The sequence below is a fragment of the Bactrocera dorsalis genome, chromosome 3, assembly GCF_023373825.1.
Source record: "Bactrocera dorsalis isolate Fly_Bdor chromosome 3, ASM2337382v1, whole genome shotgun sequence".
Lineage (NCBI taxonomy): Eukaryota > Metazoa > Arthropoda > Insecta > Diptera > Tephritidae > Bactrocera > Bactrocera dorsalis.
In genome coordinates this window covers 1,012,330-1,033,149 of record NC_064305.1, presented here as the reverse complement: position 1 = coordinate 1,033,149, position 20,820 = coordinate 1,012,330, and the positions used below count along the sequence as shown (strand labels likewise).

The following is a 20,820-nucleotide window of genomic DNA, read 5'->3' as shown; positions in this document are numbered from 1 at the left end:
CACGCGAGAGTCGCGTCAAGCTGTGGAGTGTCGATCCGACGCCGTTCGCAGTAGCACAGACTGACGTATAGAACGACTTAGCAGCACTTTACGTCGAGATCTTAAGGTAGTAGTCTAGTAATTTATGCCTTTTTCATGACTTCTTTATAGGGTGGTTTTTTATAGGAAAATAAAAATGAATTATCTTGAATATTTAAGGTGCTTTTATTTACATGTTGAAAATATAAAAAAAATTTATTTTATTTAATATATACGGGTAGTACTTTGAAAAAAACATCCTTTTATTTTAGCAAAGAAAGGGTTGTAAAATAAAAAGTTAGGAGTTAAAAATATTCTCGCTTGTTCCGACGAGAACTATAAGTGTGTAGAACAGCCTGTTAAAATTTGAAAGCAATCGGTTCTGTAGAAAAAAAGTTAGGACCCGGACCGACCAGAAAAACAATGTTTTGCGAAAAACGCGTTTAAAGTTCAACAACTCCGAGAAAGAGGACTCCAAGGCGCTCTAGGAAACTCGTTATAACTCTCGAAATATTACGAATTTCTATCTAAAATTTTCACAGTATATTTTCAAGACATTGTACTTTCAAATTAAGCAAACCTTTTTTTTCGATTTTTTGAACCCAAGTTACAGACTACTACCTTAAATTAAAAGCATAAAAAGTACAGCTTGCGCACGAACTCAAGTCAATCGACCTTCTCAAGCAATATCGCTGCTCTATGAGTTCCTGAAAAGTTCCAACGTTTCAACGATCCGACGTTTTCAAGCCGAATTTTGTTCAGCATTGAGACCCAACGGATGGACCAACAGAGACGTAGCCGCGACCAACATTTGAGATAGTCTTCAAAAATAAATGTCGGAGGGATCAGTGAAAGCCATTTGAAAGAACATTTGGGCCTAAGAAAAGTGAAAGAACGATTCGTTCCACAATCACTAAATTTTTTTGAAAAACAGTGTCGTCTTAACGCCTATGAAATAATGCTCTCCGACTACCAAGATTTCAGGAAATGTATTATTACTAATCATGAGTCTGGGATCTGTGCTTAAAATCTGGAAACAGAGAAAAATTCCGGAAGTTACCTGTTACAACTGTTTCGAACATTGGAAAAAAAAGTTGGTACAAGTGTATTGGGGCCAAAGGGGATTACTCTGAAGAGGACAATATCGATTTTGAAGAATAAATTAAGAATTTTAAAATTATGAACAAAGTTTTAATATTTTTTGCTCATGTAAGGCAAAATTGAGTGAACTGATGTGTGGCACATAAAATTATTCTCGTCATTCTAACAGTTTTTATACCAAATATATCGATTTGTGTGTGAATTGTGGTCAGATAATTCCGTGGAAACATGTTCACGAGTACTGGCAAAAGCAATCACTCCATATCTTGCCCTAACGCCAATAATTTTAGGATTGGAATGTATAACTGATTAGCTTATGTTAATAGTGTTGATATAACTATTACCGATACGATGCTTATTGTACCGGAGTTTCGCAAAAGTATGGGATTTAACACAAGTTATTAAGATAACAAATATGATTGTAGTCCATTCCCAGTTTCGTCAAGTAACCACTGACTACATTAATTTAGCCATTTCCACCTATTTAGTATACGCGAGCTAGACTCTCAATTTTTGAGACATCATCTCCCCAAGAAGTTGCAAAATTCTCAGCTCCGTCGTTATCGCACCACTCCAGCACAGAGCTTTGGTAATCAGCGATAATGATCAAAATCAAGATCTGCTATGGAAAACTTTTTGTTCCTAGCAATCTCCGAATAAGTTTTTCAGACCGGATCACTATTGGCGCACAATCAGGCTGGTAAAAAAAGTTCAAATATAAATAGAAAATATCAATGAATTTCTGTTATTGGCGGTCATATGATGACTTCGTTCCTGAGAAGCCTGCTGGGAATTTATCAGAGATTTAAATAAATTTGTAAATAGTAATAAATTTATTTAGAAAAATAGCTTATAAAATCTAGTGATATACATGTATGAGGATTTGTTGAAATTAAATAAATTCTTATAAATACTTCAGGCAACCCAACGCAGGACCACTGCTTCATAGGGCATTAGATAAATTCGTTTGCTCAAATCCACTTTATCACTAAAATACAAGAGAAAGGTATAAATAAGCGTTCTTCAAACAAATGTCATACAAAAGTACCCGTATCTGTGCGGCGAGTAAGAGTTAAGCACGACATACTCCATAGTTTTGTTCGTCAAACCATCTAAATATTCCATCTGACCGCCGAAGTTGGCAAGTACACGATACTCCTCAATATTCGGAGCAGTTCTGGAAGCGAGAAAGCCATATATTCTACACAAAGAGCCTTTTCAAATATTTTTGACCACAACCCACCTGATAATTTGAAAGACTTGCTCTGACAAAGCCTCATACGAGAAACCGCCCTCTTCCTTGAACGATTTGAAAGCAATCGTTTTCTTAAGGGCTGTCATGGCCTTGTATATATTCAGTGTGCTACGTGCAATGCCTCGCTGTCGCTGTACATTGAGCGTTTTGTAATTTGAGTTGACGGGCAACCAAGTTGAGTTGCCTTTGCTGAAACCGGCATTTGTCGTAGAATCCCACTGCATTGGCGTGCGCTCGGGGTCACGGAAGTCGCAACTGGCCCATGTGCATTCCGCATCATAGTCAGTCATGCCGATTTCATCACCCTAAATTTCGTGAATGAAAATTTTCAATTTTTTTAAATTTTCATTGGAAAACTACAACACTTACATAGTAAGTAACGGATGTGCCAGGCATAGCGTGTGCTATAATCGTCATCATATCAGCGCGTTGTTCGCCAATGCGCGTCGCCGGCCGGCTGTTGTCATGATTGCCGACAACCCAGTTGGCTACCTTATGTTTGGTCCACATTACATTCATCCAATTGTCAGCAAGTAGTTGAACCATCCTCGCCGACGCAGTGTTTCTTAAAAATACAAAGTTAAAATTCATGGGCAGTTGAGTACCGACGTGGGTGCCGTTGTTGATATAGTCGCTTAAAATATTGACACTTGCATAAGCTTCCGCCACCATAGCGCTGTGGGATAGAGAAAACGTTTGGTTAAAATCTAGCATTCATAAACGCGTCACTCGAAGAAGTCTCACCGTGTGTCGCCACCATGTTGACGCTGGTACTCGTCTAAAAATTCTCGCCATTCATACAATATCGTGGGATTCTCAGGCTGATCCTTTGTGTAAATGTGGTCGTAATACCTGTTACTATTTGTGTCATTGGTCATCCCACTAGGTGGCTCGTCTGGGTATGTGCCATTGTCAAAACGCTTTTCAAAAAAGTGTGGCACCGCATCGATACGAAAAGCGTCCACACCGCGTTCCAGCCAAAATTTCATGATCTCGATTAAATGTTGGTGCACCATTGGACTTCTGAGATTAAAATCCGGTTGCTTAGATAGAAACCAGTGAAAATAGTACTGCTGGCGCTGCTCGTTCCAAGTCCATGCCGGGCCATTGAACTCCGAATTCTGTGCAAAAATAACGAAGACTTTACTAAATGATTCGAGCAATATTTACAACAGTTACTCACCCAATTGCTTGGTGGTACGCGTTCACCCGTTTGTGGATCTATCTTACCATCGTCCCATATGTAGAAGTCATCGTAACCATCCTCACGTCTTATAGACTTTTGAAACCACTCACACTCGTCACTCGAATGGTTTGGCACAAAATCTAGAATAATTTTCAAGCCTAACTCATGCGCTTTCGCCACCATAGCATCGAAATCCTCCATCGTGCCAAAGAGTGGCTCAATTTTTGTGAAATTGATTATATCGTAACCCATATCGGCCATCGGTGACTCGTAGATGGGCGACAGCCAAGTGGCGGTCACGCCTATTTCCTTGAGGAATGGCAGCCGTGAGGTAATGCCATTCAAATCGCCCACGCCGTCACCATCACTATCCATAAACGAGCGTGGATAGATTTGATAGAGCGTAGCCGATTCCCACCAATCGACATCACTGGCTGCAAAAGCGCCGCATGCGCAGAGCAATAAAATTTGTACTATACGTAGTGTACCGGAAGACATCGCAACGAAAACTGTTTGTGTCATCGAGCACCCACATTAGGTTTTATACCCCCAGACAGTATTGCGAGTAATCATTTAGTGGCACTTTATTAGCCGATTGTTTTTAAAGATATAACTGTCTTAACCCTTATCGTCTATAACCATATCATCCACTTGTCACATATGTGCAGATCTAATCAAAGGAAAACTACTTCAAGCGCGAGTTAAAACAACAAATAAATAGCCACTTAATCTTATCAATATTTTGGCAAAAAAAAAACTGCGGAAATTTTGGGTGCAGACTGAACGTAATATAAATTAACGTATTTGTACTTGGGTCGCTCATGTCCGTTGGGTAGCTAATAACCATAACTAGTATTATCAAGTGCCAATTAAAGGCCATATTTTTTCGAATGCTTCGAGAATGTTGTATTGGTCTAGACAATATCTATATGCACTAAAAAATAACAGCCATTTTCGTGGCTCCACTGTGGGCTGTTTAGAAATAATCAAGTGTGTGAATTATGTGTTTGCAGCTTTCATTTGAGCTACGCAAATATGCTTCACTTCTTTGCTGCTACCGGTTTTTTCGATTAGATGTATGCACACCCTAGCTAGAGTGCTATGTGCTCCTCTCTTTCATAAAATTTATTTAAATGCATTTTTTCTTAATATTCAAACTAGCTCTAAGTTGCAGCTTTACTAGCCAAACTTTGCTAGAGTCACGTACGTTGCTCTTCTGGTGCCTTTTTCTCCACAATATGCAAACATCTTCAAAGAGTTCGCTGAGTTCCTGACAGTCTTGCATGCATTTAAGTAAATTAAATTTCTTTATAATGCCTCAGACCACATTGTCTTTGCCGCTTCCGTTTGCCTCAAACTTTTTCGATTTTTATGTTTGCTAAAATGCAACGTCAATTTGCTTTCGAAGAGATTTCACATTTCACATTTTGCACTTGGCAACTTGTGACTAGTTCGAGGCGCAAACTGTCACTATTTGCTCGACAGTTGTGAATAGATGCGCGCATATACACATACATGTGTATGTACATAACATATATGCCATATGTTAGCACACTTTGGTATTTACAAAATTTGTAAGAGAATATATCTTGAGTTTCTGCTTCGCATTTGCATTAGCTTTATCGATCCACTGGGATTTTGAGGACAGGAGGCAGAAGGGTATGTGTGAGTACATACATATACATTCACGTAGATCTCATACAATATTTTCTTCCTATTTCTGCTTAGCTCATGCTATTGTTATTTGGCTTGAACAGCCGCTGAACTTACAAAACTACTTGGAAATTGTTTGCAACACACTGTTTCACTTTGCACTTGTGCGACAGTTTACATGTTAAAAGTAAAAGCATGTTATTGACATAAAGCGACTCATATTTCATTAGGAAATATTTAGTTGGATTATGAACACTGTTTGCAGTTTCAAATTTCTATATCGCATACGTCACTCAATTTACTTATCGTTGGATTTTTCCAAAAGTGTGCTAGAGCATACAACTCAAAGGTAATTCGACTGCTCGCTACTCTCGGGTTACGAGTTAACCCTCAGTTGGTCTCTTAGTTTGTCACGTGTATCAAGCAAGCATACCTAAACTCAAAGATTAGATAATGGCCACCGGAATTTAGTTCTCAAATTCAAATACCGAATACAATCTAATTAATTTCGTTGACATTGATCGGTAAACAATCTAATCGACTCTATTAATCGCAAATAATTTATAGGCGTTAGATACCATTTAGTTTCAATTAGTTTGTATAACTACCTTGATTATTAATTATACATAATAACTAGTAAGAAAGGTCTAAATTTGGGTGTAACCGAACAGTTGATACTCTTACAACTTGCAAGAATTAAGGCCAGGGAAATACCTTAAGTTGTAAAACGTCAACCAGAGCATCGGAATCTAAGCAATTTTATATATACATATATAACTCGTACACGGCCTAACAAATATGTAGAAGGTTTGTTAGAAAAACGAAAGTACCTCACATACAATCACCCATCACATTGAGCAAAGTCGGTAAAATTTTCACACCGGCTTCCATAAAGTCTTTACATACCATCTCATAGGTAAAATTAAAGTCTCTGGCATATTTAGTTATTAATTCATCACACTTTTTGTAGTTTTTAACAACACAGTTATATGGGGAGGGCACGGGGTTTTCATTCAATTTCAGTCAATTTCACATTATCGGTAAGAGTTCTTGTAATATTTGGGCTGGGCGAATTTCGTTGTTGTAACTTAAGTGGCTTAGGAGATATGTACAATAAACTTATTAGAGGGCGTCACCACGCCCACTTCATAATTCCTAAATTTTTTTTTCCCACAGGTGCTCCTTGCCATTGCGATTACCTGTATCAATTTACAGTTTGATGTCTTAATTTAATGCTTAGTTATGTCACCTTATAGGTTGTCGGTTAACGGCGTTTTGTTGGCGTGGCAGTGGTCCCATTACGCCCTCGTAACGAACTCGTATTTTTTTTTGTAATAAGGAACCTACCAAACAAATTTCATAAAGATATCTCAGTTTTTACTCAAGTTACAGCTTTCAAGGACGGACGGACAGATGGACGGGAATTCATTCGAATTTCAACTTTTCTCGTCATCCTGGTCATTTATATAAGTATATAGCCCTATATCTGTCTCATTTTAGGTTACACGTACAACCGTTAGATGAACAAAACTATTATACTCTGTAGCAACATGTTGCAAGTGTATGAATAATATGTTTACAAACAAAAACAAAAAAAATTAAAATATAATAAAAATTTCTATAATATTTTTTAAAACGATTGCGGTAAAATTCCACTTAATATAAATGTGTAGAATATTTAAGAAATTTTCGAAATATGCCGAGAACGCCAAGTGATGCTATTGCCTTGAAAAAACAAGACTGCTCTCTACACCATAGTAATGAGTGACTTCAAGTGCTAACGCAGCTGCAGCTTCACTAATTTTGTGGTTTGCAAGCGCTTTTTTTCAACAAGCGCAAATTAATCTCGCCAAACTTTCTGCCACTCCAGGCGCCACAATCTTTTTGTGTTGTAATATTTATCTAACGGTAAAGTTAAATTAGACGCCAATGGCGTGAATGTAAGCGGGGTGTTTTACATAGTTTCTCTTCTCCTTTCGTGCCGCTACTTCTCCCTCCTCTTTTCAATCAGTTTCTGTTTTCATCTCACGGCTTCCCTTTCCACTTCGCCTTTGTTTTATACGCATCGCGATAGCGAAACTAATCAACGCCACATTAACGGTACATTAATTCACGCAGCAGCAAGCAGCAGCAAGCCAGAAAAGAACTTCTTAACACTGAGCGCTTCCTCCAGCACGCCGCCACACCCTTTTGGCCGCCACTTGGACTTTTGCAATTACGCAGATTATGTGCGTTTATCTTTTTAACTCAATCGCATGATGGGTCATTAAATAAATAACTGTACAACCGAACTCAACATAGGCTTTGCGCCTTATTTTATTTTTATATTTTCTTTTTTTTTTTTTTTTTGAATTATTGCTCTTACTCTCGCATCACTTTCGCTTTCACGACGCTTCTGCGCTTCTGTGTGGGTGGCATAATAATCTTTACGCGTTATTATTAGGTTATATGCCTGTTGGCGCGCCCGCTCCGAACTTTATGACAGCATATCAATCATTTACTTGATCTTAGCATATTATGTCTTTCAAAGGCTCTTCAACGGCTTAAGCGCCTGCCCGCATACATTGCGCTTTCTGATTGCGACCGCGGTCGCAAAAACTTGTTTATTATCGTAGGCGTTTTGCCGGATTAGTGCGAGAAATTTCACGTATCGTTAAGTATTGGATATTCATAAGAAATCATCACTCGCTCAAATGTATATATAGAACATAGTTTTTGTTGCTAGCTCTAGTCAGATAATACACGTCGAAATGACGTACTCATTTTTTTATGCTTTTTTTTGTATTCGGAGCAACTTCAAACGCACAGTTTGCTTAGTCAGTTTTTATATATTTTTATATGTGGCTTCTAAGGCTGAAAATTAATGAAATAAATAGTCTGAATCAAAAACAGAAAAATGTTAAGCCTTTGACATTCTTAAAATATTTTAAATGAAGAACATAACTTTTAAGAAATTTCTTTTTATACGGACGGTAAGTGTGGAAAATTGGAACGTCGGTCACTAACTGAAACATAACATAAACAAACGAAGGGCGTAAGATCGTGCGCTGATGAGACAGTAAAGTCAGTCTGCCATCGGTAAATGGCTGAGTAGGTTGAAGCGCATGGAAATGTTTATTACTTATGAAATTGTTAAATTTCATATTCATTATTCTTGTTTCAAGTTACCATACTTTTAATTAAACAAACTTTTTTTAAACTAAAGCCTAATGTTCACTCAATCTGAAATATTGCTATTGATGCTATGATAAAAATTCGTATGTAAAAACCTGTAGCATAAATCTGCTAGTTCGATTGCAGCTGGCAGATTGATTTTTCTGGATTGTTGATTTCCATTTTCACAGAGTAAACAAGAAAACATCTTTGACTCTCAGCCGCTTAGTTCTAGTTTCATACATTAAAATAATATGGTTTTACTTTAGATTTCTTCCCGTGCCTTTGGACGGTGTGCGTTCATATGGTGTTGCTTAGCTTTTAGTCAACTAAAGAAAATACTCATTTGCGCCAGTGACAAAGTGTTTCATTTCTTATTATGCTCCAGCAAATTGCGCTCATTTTGACACAAATTTCCCTCCAATGCTATTATTATTATCGTCATATCTCATTTACGCTTATTACATTCTTTTTTTTTTACTTGAAAGAACGCATTTTGGCAGTGGGACTGATCATTTTTTACGGGATAAAATAATTTGAGTTGACAAATTGTTTGTAGACATATAAATTATGCATTATTTATTCGGGCATAACACAGATAGGTCTAGTTGAGGGTTCAACTCATACAAATTTATGTGCTTGTTAAGCTATCAAAGCAATTTGTGTTATCATTCTATGTGATACTCGCTCGAGAAAGCGAATTGTTTTTGTGTGTTTGCTTGTTGTCTCTAAGCATGGAAAATTGGAACATACGACGGGTGTCAGAAAAAATTTCAATAACATTAGAGTGCTTAAAGTTTTGAAGTAATTTTATATTATTTTTGGAAGTCTTGAAACGATTTCTCTGAAATAAAGCTCAACGAGGTTATTAAATTGTAGTGGAATTAAGTAAGCCTATTTTTCGGAAATAACTACCAATTGTTTCTCAAAACTCTCATATATGACAAAAATTCTAAAAATTTTAAACCTTCCACCACAAAAGATAAACACCACCTAAACAAAAATATAAAATACAACTAGAACAAACATGACTAAGAAGAAAAAAAGAATGTGCCATAAGAAATTACTCCAACTTGCGAAGTATAATAAGTGAAAATGCATTAAAACAACAAAATATATACAAAATAGCTAGCTGCAGCGCATTCTTCTCATGAAAAGCTTGAAAGGCTTCAGTGAAGCTGCAAGGCAGCAAGTGAAAATTAAAGCAGAAAATAATTAAAAAAAATACAATACGAACTACTTCCAACTAAACTAACTTAATTAAAGCCCTAATAAATGCGAACTGACAAAGCGCACACAATTAAGCGAAGAAGGCGTAATTTCAGAGCGCCAAACACACACACATATCCATTAACATAAACACAATACATAACTAGCAACAACAACTACAAGTCCAGTACGAGATAATTATGTGCGAGGAAATTGAACGCGCCGCACATACGCAATACCAAATCCAATTGAGTTGAACGTACCAATAAAAGCATACCGTTAGCATATTTCAATTAACTTTGGTTTACGTGCCGAAAGCCTAAAAGTAGGCAACTCAATTCGGCCACAAAACAAAGACAAACAAAATCACTGCAAGCGCTGACAATGAAAATGACACCAAAATGCGAACCAATGCTGCGACGAGTTTTAGTTTACCTCTTTGTTGTTGTCGTTGCCTTGCTGCCCGGCAGTTGTCGGCACTCCCCGCTGGCTGTCGCCACAATAGCGCACTTGAACGCTGACGGTGAGCTGGACATTGGTAAGACAGCAGCAGCAGCTGGCGAAGATCTTGCCCAGTTAATGAGCTATGCAAGTGAAAATGATGAAAGCGCGACCAACGAACAAGTCGTCGGTGATATTAGTGAACAATGGGGGGCAGTGGTGGACGTGGCCACAGAAGCCGAGTCCGAACTGCGTTGGCAGCAAATAAAAGCTAGGAAAACGGAAAACTTCAACGGGCAACTGAAGCAGCCATTGACTGTTATGAGTAGCAAAATTGCTGAAGAGCAAATTAAGCAAGCAAATATGAATAGACACAGCGAAAGTGGGGCTTTGGAGCAGCCGAATAGACCGTTGTTAATTGGAAAAGTAGCGCACAGCTCATCAACGCTGCCGGTTGCCAACGCACATCAGCATAAACAACACAGAGCAGGGCATCATTTGCGGCAACCACAAGAGACAGAAGAGGACTTGCCGCTCAGTCGCGGGGAGCCAAAGCCGCCAACAGGAGGTGCGCAGGCTCATCAGCAGCAGCACAAACACAAGCGGCATGGCAATAATGCCAGGCATGTGAGGCTGCAACATTGGAAATACAAACACAAAGCGAAGCATCACAAACGCATGAAATATGCGAGAAACAATGTGCAAACTGCAAGTGATGGACGGCACTGGCAGCACAAGCACCATCGGCATGAGAGCCAGTCGAAGCACAAGCACGGTGCAGGGTCAGGTGTGTCCAAACAATTGGATACTAATGTGCAAGCAAACAACAGGGCAGGTGATGAGTTGGAATTACCTTCTTTGCCGTTTGCTGAGACGCACGGAGATTGGCATTATCAGAACGACGACGCCAATAATGAAGACAGCGTATTGTGGCACACTGCTGTTGTAGGCAGCGAAGAACAACGAAGGCTTACGCAAACGTGGGAATTGAGTGATGAAATGAGTATACCAGGATTGTTGCCTGAAAGTACGCTTCTCGGAAATTACACCTATCTAGCTACTTCAAAACCAGCTATACTACAACAACTAACATCAGTCAGCCAACATACTTCCCGTCAAAGCGCGCTGCACACAAAACTAACACAACACAAACTTACACAGCAGCCTTACCACCTGGCAACCGAGGCAACAATTAAACAGCGCAAAGCCGCCTCTCATGTAAGGCTACCGCTGCTGCCCACACCAGCCACATACAAGCACGAGTCCGTCTTCACAGACCACAATAAGTGGCACAGCTATGCAGCAGATGCGGAGCTGCACGCGGCGCCACGTTCGGGACGCCATCGCGGTCGCTACACTGCATTGCCAACGCTTGCTCAGTTGCCGTACAACGGCCGCAACGTTGGTGGTGGCAAGGTATTTCGTTCGCTACCCGATTCGGAGGATTTCAATTACGACCAACATGTGCAGCGCATGTTGGCAATACAACCGCAACGACACTGGCCCGTGAAGCGCGAGGCTATCGTCGAGGGAGACGTCATACTCGGCGGCCTAATGATGGTGCACTCACGTGAGGACACCGTTATGTGCGGCCCAATAATGCCACAAGGCGGCATTCAGGCGCTAGAAGCTATGCTCTACACCATCGATCGCATCAACGAGGCGAGTCTGCTGCCGAACATTACGCTCGGCGCGCACATACTGGACGACTGTGACAAGGACTCATACGGTTTAGAGATGGCGGTGGATTTCATTAAGGGTAAGTTGTGGCATATTTCACCACCTTGTAGATAAGGTTTCTTTTGGGTATGTTGACGCTCAAAATGTGTTTGAAAACTAACAGAATTTTGGTCTGTCTGCTGAGCTTTGTTTCAAAGCTTTGTTGAGGCCTTACAATAGTAAATTTAACCAAAAAAGATTCATATTGGAAATTTCAGATTTTTTTGGATTAACAGCATTATCTCTTGGCTTGTTTTCTAATGTCAGGACTAGTTAGAAGACAAGCAATATAAAAATAACGGAGGGATGAAACCAGCTGGATTTAATTTGGAACTATATTTTGCTCATTTTTGAGCTGTATATTAATGGATCTTTGAAAAACTTCTCAGCATACCAATATCGAGCAGGCTTTTCATCGAAAGCGTAACTTAACTCTTCGGAAATTAAATTTTTTGTTTGGAATTGCCTTTCCATAAGATGTTACCTATCCTGCGACCACATTTTCTCAGAATTTCACTAAATCTTGCACCGCAAGGTCACTTTGCACCCTTCCGATTGCCTATTTGTATCATGAGGGTTATTAAAAACACCACAGGGAGATGACTTAGACCTTACTCCACATAACCAATATTAGCAGCATGCACTGTATTCCCTAGAGAGCAGCTCATATATCATTTCTTGTGAAACGCTGCATCATATTTTGCTCTGCTCCTTCACAACTTTCACAACCAAAACCTTGTTCTTGTAGTGATATTATGGAGATTAGCAAGACACGAGGTGCGGCCCTGAAACATTCATGCATGAAATGCGATAACAACAATCTAATTTGAATGGTGTGAACAGCAATATAAGCTTCGATATTGTAGACTCCAACGACAGTGTCAAACCTGCAGTGATGGGCCACAGCATGGACGCAGCAGCTTGCTTGACTGCGCATGGCTTACATATACAATTTACACTCACTTTCATGCTTCTATTGACTTCGAAATAGAATACTCGCCCCTCATGCACTTATTTGATGATAGATATATTTACAAGAAAGGCGCGCCGAATATTTTTGTAAATAATATGGGTTTATGCTTATGTTTATGTCAATATGTATGCATAAATGCCTTATGGCTCATTTTAATATGCTAAACAACTCACCGAACCAGCCAACACAGACTTCATTGTGCAAATCAAAGCGCACACACGCAGAAAATACCAGCAATTGGCAGTGAATTTATGTATCCGTTGGCATTTGTTGTGATTTGGCTAATTTCATTATTGGCCCAAGTAACGCATGGCGACAAGCCAGCTCAGTCAGTCATCATACACCACCTAAGACTGGCTTTCAACGCTATCACACGTGAGTTGGGTGACAATTTGTCGATGTGTGTGTGTGTGTGTGCAATGGATCCAGCCGTCGCCTTAGTTGTCCTGCCAAAGCTGCTGTGATGCGAAAAATTGCCATTATTGGCACTTTTGAAACATGGTATTGGCACATAGACCACTTGGCACTTGGCTGCTGGTCTACATCGCAGACATGCAATATATGTGCGTGGGCGTGTGTTATTAAAAGCTTTTTCGACGCTTATAAATATGTGCTCAGCATACGTGTGTGAGCCTGCATGTGTGTGTTTATTGGGCATAAATTTCATTTTCGATATTTACACGAGCATGAGCGCACACTCTAGAGTATTTATGTAATAAGCATTCAGTGGGGATTACTTGTAATCATATTTGATCGCTTATGCAAGCAAGAACCCAGCAGGAAATTAGTTGCGTATTCGTCGTGAATTAAATTTTAAGCCGAGAGCCAATATTCTCAATAAAAGCTGAAACTTAGTCTCACAGAAAAGGTTTCGAATTTGATTAGTTTACCGAAAGAGCCAGAATCTGTGTTCTCTTTTTGTGTTGTTTGGTGCCAATTGGAGATTCCAAGTGTAGCCAGGTTCTTCCGCATCTGATTTTTCCAACGAAGTAAAAATCTTTCTCTTTCTCTGCTTCCCCCGGTGAGTACTGCGTCGAATACTCTCAGAGCTGGAGGGGTTTCACCAATTCGAGCGACATGACCTAGGCAGCGTAGCCAAGACCATAAATTTGCCGCAGGACCTTTCTTTCCCAAACTTGTAACGCCATCACATGTTGTCACCGCCCTCTACATTATATAGTAGGACTTTTTGGATTTAGGGATTTGTTCGTCGAGAGAGGACTTTATTTCTCAATTACCTACTCAGTCCGCAGTAGCACCATTTGGCAAGAGCTATGCTGCGTTGGATTTCGAGGTTGACGTTGTTGTTGGTTTTAAGCTGGTTCCAAGATAGACGAAATTATCCACGACTTCGCAGTGATGACTACCAAAAGCGATAGTCGCGAGTGCTATGACAGTTTGTTTGATGACAGGAGATATTTCGTCTTTCTCTCGTTCACTTACGCTTTTCTCACTAAAAAAATGAAGCCAATTAAAACTAATTTTTTTAATTTTTAAATTTCCTACCGGCAAGTAAATTTGCGCACACACACACAAACAACAAAACATCAAGCAACTCCCGAATGCTTTGCGGTCTTGCGTCAAACAGAGCCGTCACTGGCCGCCTGAATGTGCGCAGATAAAATGGCAAACACATTATTCATTGCGGCATCTTTCCGCTGCTGTGCCTCTATCCGCCTAGTGTTGTCCCCGACGACGTGCCCTGCTTTTAGCCACACGCATCACCAATTTCTGGAATTTCTAGTGCATGTGTATTGGTGTGTGTGTTGGTGTGTGGGTGTAACGAGCTTTTGCGTTTACAATTGGGCTGCGGCTAAGCGCGCCACACACTGCACATGTTTGCGAACCTTGTGGCGTGGCTATGTATAGTTAATTTCCTTTTTATTGGCAACTGGGAATACAACACAGACTGGCTTAGCGAGGGCTCGTTTTTGTTTCTTCTGCTTTGTTGCAACTAATTTCAGTTAATATGACCTGTGGCATGTGGCTTGTTGTTGGGCGGGTTAGTGGTTGGGACCGCAGCGCGAACTTTGTTCAATAAGTGCGTTGTGGTTTTTATTTATTTATATATTTACTTTTCAATTGACTTACCAAGTTTTCCCATTAGCTGTTGACTTTGCTGCTGCTTGCTTTTTATGCTGAGTGTTTTTATTTTTATTTTATTTTTTTTTTTTTCAGTTTTTTACACTTATTTGTGCTTTTCATGAACACACAAGCACAGCAAGTTTTCTATTCATTTATTCATTTTGCGCACCTTTTCTATTTTATCGCTGCTCTTCATGTTGCCTAGTTTATGCGCACTTCTCTGCTCCGGCTGCCCCCATTTCCGTTTAATGTGAAATTAAGTTCGCTTAATGACTTGTGCGAAATCTCTGCGCAGCAATGCTAGACAAATAAAAAAGGCAAATCAAATCAAGATAACACGAAAGAGGCAATCTAGATAAAAAACGAATTAGCTGGCGAAAAAGTAGCTGAAATAAAAGCACAACACACACTCGGCTGTGTACTCGTGGATGGCACGAATTCTCCAGCGACAACGAGGCAATTTTCTGTTGTTTTCATTTCTGCTGATTCCTGACGTATGCATTTTTATGTGTCCTTTTCGTCGCCAAATTTGCTGAATGCCAAATCTTCTCATTTAAATATCTTCAAACACATTGTTGTTGTTTCAATTAATTTATGCAATCTCTGCAACATGCAATTAATAGAAATTTGTTTTGTCTGTGTGTGTGTAGTAAAAGCCTAGACTGTCTTCCGTTTGCCTTATTGATGAAATTTCACTTGATGTTTGCTGGCATTTTCAATGTTAGAAATCAGATATACTATACAAAGTACTATTGAAAGTGGCTGGAAGTAATTATGCACAATATGCATACCTTTGCTATATATTATTTTAATATGCATTCGAGTGCGCTTGAGCGTTAATTGCAATTAAATCGAATTGCTTTCTCACATATATTCACACATTAAATAATTATTAAAGCGAATGCTGCTAGCAATGTGTGCAGTTTCAATTATTTGTAAGTTTATATATAGGGTACTTTTTTCGAATTGTAGAAGTCACATTGAAGAAAATATGGCAATAAGCAATATTTGAGCTTCCTTCCTTTGCAATTTCTATGGATTTTTATGTTTAAACAGATTTGTCACAATTTCAACAGCTAAAGACCATCTAATTTTCTTAAATCGCTGGTTTATCACGCAGGAAGCCTGCTCTAATGGAGTCCAATCACATGACCTACACGCCTAATGGATAGACTCATTTCCTGACATTACTCGGCTATTGTGCTACTGGAACCATGCAGTACTGCGACGTTTGATTTTAATGTATGGCATTGAAAACGAGGCTTTTAGCCTTGCGAATTGAGTAACTGATGGTTTTATATTCAGTTTTAAAAGAGTATACAGCAAGCAAATATTCGAGTGCCAAACCAAACCATACAATGAGTGTTGATGTACATAAAAGGTTGGAATTAGTTGGCTTTTGAATTATTTTTAAGGGATTTGTGTAACTTGTTTCGGTGCCAGACTTCGATATAAATATATGCTCAACATAAGTTTCATGTAAATATACAGGGGGTCTTTAAAAAAATCCTCTTTCCATACTATACTATAACTTGTTTTTCAATAGGGACGATAGGGATAGCAAACGACGCCATATTTTTTCCTGCTCTTTTGACATTTCCTTGCAGTAAGGTTTGCCATTTCAACAGGGAAAGATATGCGATCCAACAACGAGTCGAAATTATTAATAATTGAGCGTTTAGTGGAAAAATTTGAATCCACAGCCACAGTACAAAATATTCCATTGCCAGTGAGACAAAAAAATTACCGTAATGTTAATAATATTAAAGTAAAAATATGTTTCTGCAAGCTTGGTGGCCATGTAAAAGATACATCATACATAATGGTATCCAATATACCTTCGCAAAGAAGAATTTCATTGATATGTCAAACCGTTGTTTTATTAAAAAAAAAAAATTTAGCGCTCTTATTGAAAAACCCGTTACTATGCCTCCGAAAAGATCCTTTATGTATATAATATATCTATATTCTCTGTCCAATATTTGAATCAGGTATGTTGAAAATTACACAAAATTAATACCAATGCTATTCTGAACTTTAAAAATATAGTAATAGTCCTCTTACGGGTGTGGAAAGTTCGTAGAATATGAATAATGATAAGTTGGAAAAAACAATTTTAAAAACGCTGGAATTAAAATTTCAAATAAATCAAATCGATAAAACTGACAACACCTTTTCACACTTAAAAGCCGAGGGGCGCATACATTTATAACCATTTATTCATTAAATTTCAAAAATTTAATAAAATTCGTATTTCGACCCAGCTCCACTTCAAAGCCCACAACAGACATGCCTTATAAAATATAGCGCCACATGGCCAGCAGCATGTACATATTTCTAATGAATTTCAACAATGACTCGCAGCAGAGGGAGGAATGAGTAAAGGAGAGCTGCATATAATGAAAACTGGCACGCCACTTACGAACTTTACAAACAAACGCTGCCTTTGGAGCATGAAATGGTCAAGAAATTCTTAGCACATAAAGCTAACGATGCAGCACATTTTTTTTTATTATAGCACGACAGTATTGATGCTTTTCTTTGCGTAAACAAATACAAGTGAAATGCCTTTGCAGCTATGCCTGACATTTTACTGCTGGCATTTAGTTAAAATCTGCAATGTTTTTACTTGAAATGAACAGAATTTTTGCAAAATACTTTACGGCGTATGCAAGGTATTCACTTTGAATTTACTTTGAAAGTCGCTGTAATGGCATTTAATGGCATAACAGTTTTTGAAGCTAAGAAATGCTGGCAGACATGGCGTATGAGTAACCAGTCGACAGTCAAATGCCTATAGCGGGCAGTTAAATGTCATTTAGTTTGCATTAAGTTCAAACAATAAAAAAAAACATTTTTATGCACACGCACACGCATATGCAGACATATGCTGACACTATCACTATCGTGGGCTGGCTGGCTTGCGGTATGCCAAATTGAATTTCAAGCGTCTGGGAGCAGCTTTAATTGCATTTGTGGTTACACGCAAGCAATTTATGTGCGGCAGCTACACATAAACACTTTTCGGGTATGCACTTAATGGAAAAATAGGCACTTTAGCCATATGAAGCTATAAACAATTTGAACAGAACGAGAGAAAAAACGAAATAGCAAAATATTGTGCAAAAAATTTACACGAATTGTGGGTAGTTCAGCAATGTTGCTTTTATAAATAAATAATGTAAATAAATATTTTTTCTAAAAATTTTGTTTTTTCTTTCAATATATAGTATGCTTTGATTTACAAATACTGAGCACATAACTACAAAATGATTTATAAATTAGTTTAATAAGAAAAATAGAAAAATATTTTAATAAAAAATAAATAAAAAATATATTTTCTTTAATAATTTCTGCATATTAAGAGCTACGCTTTAAATTTTTAATACTCACAATTTATTTTCATTTCGCTTGACTTATTCCAGGTTCCATTAGCAATATTGACGATGCCGAGTACCACTGCAACAAGACGCAGGTGCGGAAGGTAATTTCCGGCGTAGTTGGCGCTGCCTCTTCCGTAACATCCATACAAGTGGCAAACTTGCTGCGGCTGTTTCGTATACCTCAGGTAAGCAAAAAAAAAATGCTTTATAAAAGTGAAATAAACGGCAAGATTTTTAAATCTTAAAGGCCGGCTTTAATATCAAACAAATCAATACAATTTTATACGTTGAAAGTGGTTGTGCGTAAGGCTTAGAATTCAATTTAATTTTAAGTTATTATACCAAGAACAACTATACGTATATAAGTTGATTTCAATACATCAAGTCTCCTTTACTCTTCGGGGCTATATATTCATATACCAAGTGAATAAATTTAAAATACGCTAAATATATAATGATTAAGGAGTTCTAGCCGCTCTTATGCGTAAATCAAGAAAATATATTTAATATAACAGCGCATAAAATATAGTTTTACGATATATTATCATCTCCTCTGCAGCTTAAATTTAAACACCTCCATGCCACCCACACTAAATGCATGGCTTTTAAAGCTATGAAGGTATCCAATGTGCTTCGTAAATGCTTGCCGTGAAAATACAATTTCATTGCGCTCGGAATCACACTTTCACACCAATCAACAGCGCGCACTTCAATGCTTTTATTGCCAGTGAGTATGCATGGGTCACTCATACGCCATGTCACCATGTCACCATGCCGTAAAATACCCACTCAAAGCCAAGTTATAGCTGCTATCTCGCTGACTGCATGCTATGCGCCAGCGTCAGCATAAATGGAAAATAATAAAACTTCGAGCTTATCGTTCACACTCTGCGCTACGCACTGACAAATAATAAAAACGCATGTTGGTGGCATAAAGCGCAAATATTTATATTGTGTTGCATGTGCGCACACATATGAGCTTGCAGTTTACCAGTTTGATATTGCTTTGGGCAAAAGTTAACTACGGTTAACCTTGCAATATTTGCAGCTCTCCGCTGGCTGCAAGTCCGCAGCGTGTGATTGGAGTTCTCGCCTTTTTATAGTTTTCATTGCTCTAACGGCACGCGTATTGGCAAAGTAAGCACTGTTTCAAGCGTCGCGAACGTTCTTCAGAAATGCAGCAACATTTTATTGTTGCTCAACAATGACTTACAAGCTATTTGCAAGCACGTTTCAAGCACTGCTTGTTGTACACTGGCATTCATGTTTTCCTTCTGACCTTTCAATTTTCCCGGCAATTTAATTATTATCAGAAATTTTAAGATGTGTGTGCGAGGAAAATGTTCAGTTTACATTAGTTTTGACGACTTCAGTGTTAGTTTCGTTCTATAGAAACCTTCTATTATAAACCTTATATTGGGCTGACAGGGCGTATACGTAATACGATCGGAGTCACAGGTAGTACGTTGAAAGCTAATAATACTCGTATTTTGCGCAATTTCGATTGTGATAAAGGAAAAAAGTTTAATTTATTTGTGATTTACAAAATAACGAAAAAAGTCAAAATTTAAAATATCATTATTTTAAAATAAAAATAAATTTTTTTTTTTTAATTTTTTTTGTTCCAGTAGCTTACTTTTTTGTTTTTGTTTTTTTTTTGGTTTTGCTGTCGCATAATACCGTAATAGTTAAACTGTTATAATTTATTTATAGCGACCACTTCTGCGTACAAATGTGAACTCATGACCGCTTCTTGTAGCCTTAGGTCAAGCGCTGTGCCACCAAATGCCTCACATTTTACTCTCTTAAGCGACACGCTGCTTTTCCAGTCAGCATTTATAAGCCGTTATCACAACGCGTGCGTACCTTTGGCCACACTTTATTAACTTGAAAGCATTTACTTGTTCAATGTAGTCGGCACAATGCTCGCTGCAAAAGAAATGAGCGCGATAAAATTTAAAGTTAATAGCAACGATAAAATAACGGCATTTACTTGCATATTTACTGCATGAACGGCAGTTGAACGGCATATTTGCCACATAACTGCCACCTTTGAGTTGTTTACTTTTCGTTTGCAAACTATAAAGTTTGTAGAGGAAATATGCGCAAGTAAGAATTGGCCACAAACTCTCTTTGGGAGGGGCAATGAAAAATTCAGTTCAGATAGCGCATATTCATTTCCATGATTATCTCTTTCCATCAATTTTCTTCTTCTCACATAAAAGGCGAGAAATCATTATTCCTGCGACAGCGCGCTCATTGCCGCAACGATATAGCCATTAAGTGCGCCCACTTCATTAACGTCATCGTTAAAGGCTTCCGGATCATCCCTTTTTTGCTTGCTGTGAGTGTCTTCAATATATATATTTATGCATAAATGCCTTGCATTTCAATAATAAACTTTAATTATGACTCAATTGAAAGCCTTGCGGCGCGCGCGAATGACAGCGTAATTGAAAAAAGCAAAAGTTTTGACATAAAATCAATGAGTGCGCAGCGCATTAACGGCACACAAACAAAGGAGAAAGTTATGCCTACAAAAAGCTAATAACCTAGTAAATAAGCTGAATCAATATTTACTCGGCGCAATAAATATTGAGCGGTCTTATATACACAATTCATATTCATAAAATTTTTGCCATGA

At 38.4% G+C, this 20,820-nt stretch overlaps 2 protein-coding genes across 3 annotated transcripts in view; one reads left to right on the top strand and one right to left on the bottom strand.

Annotated features, from left to right (window-relative positions):
- Nucleotides 1-20,820, top strand: part of LOC105228043 (metabotropic glutamate receptor 2) — a 213,686-nt gene that overhangs the window by 165,821 nt on the left and 27,045 nt on the right. Inside the window, exons 2-3 of one of the 2 annotated variants that reach the window (XM_049450832.1) lie at nucleotides 9,349-11,775; nucleotides 18,219-18,361. In XM_049450832.1, the coding sequence (XP_049306789.1) occupies nucleotides 9,960-11,775; nucleotides 18,219-18,361 (1,959 nt within the window). In that variant the 5' untranslated portion in view covers nucleotides 9,349-9,959. The remainder of the gene's footprint in view (nucleotides 1-9,348; nucleotides 11,776-18,218; nucleotides 18,362-20,820) is intronic. The other variant, XM_049450831.1, reaches the window with a different exon arrangement.
- LOC105228040 (maltase A2-like) lies at nucleotides 1,930-4,082 on the bottom strand. Its single transcript, XM_011207646.4, has 6 exons — nucleotides 3,558-4,082; nucleotides 3,119-3,495; nucleotides 2,744-3,050; nucleotides 2,363-2,679; nucleotides 2,168-2,296; nucleotides 1,930-2,107 (listed from the first exon to the last, which is right to left on the bottom strand). Exons 1-6 carry the CDS (start codon nucleotides 4,080-4,082, stop codon nucleotides 2,035-2,037), a joined length of 1,728 nt encoding a protein of 575 aa, XP_011205948.4. The 3' UTR covers nucleotides 1,930-2,034.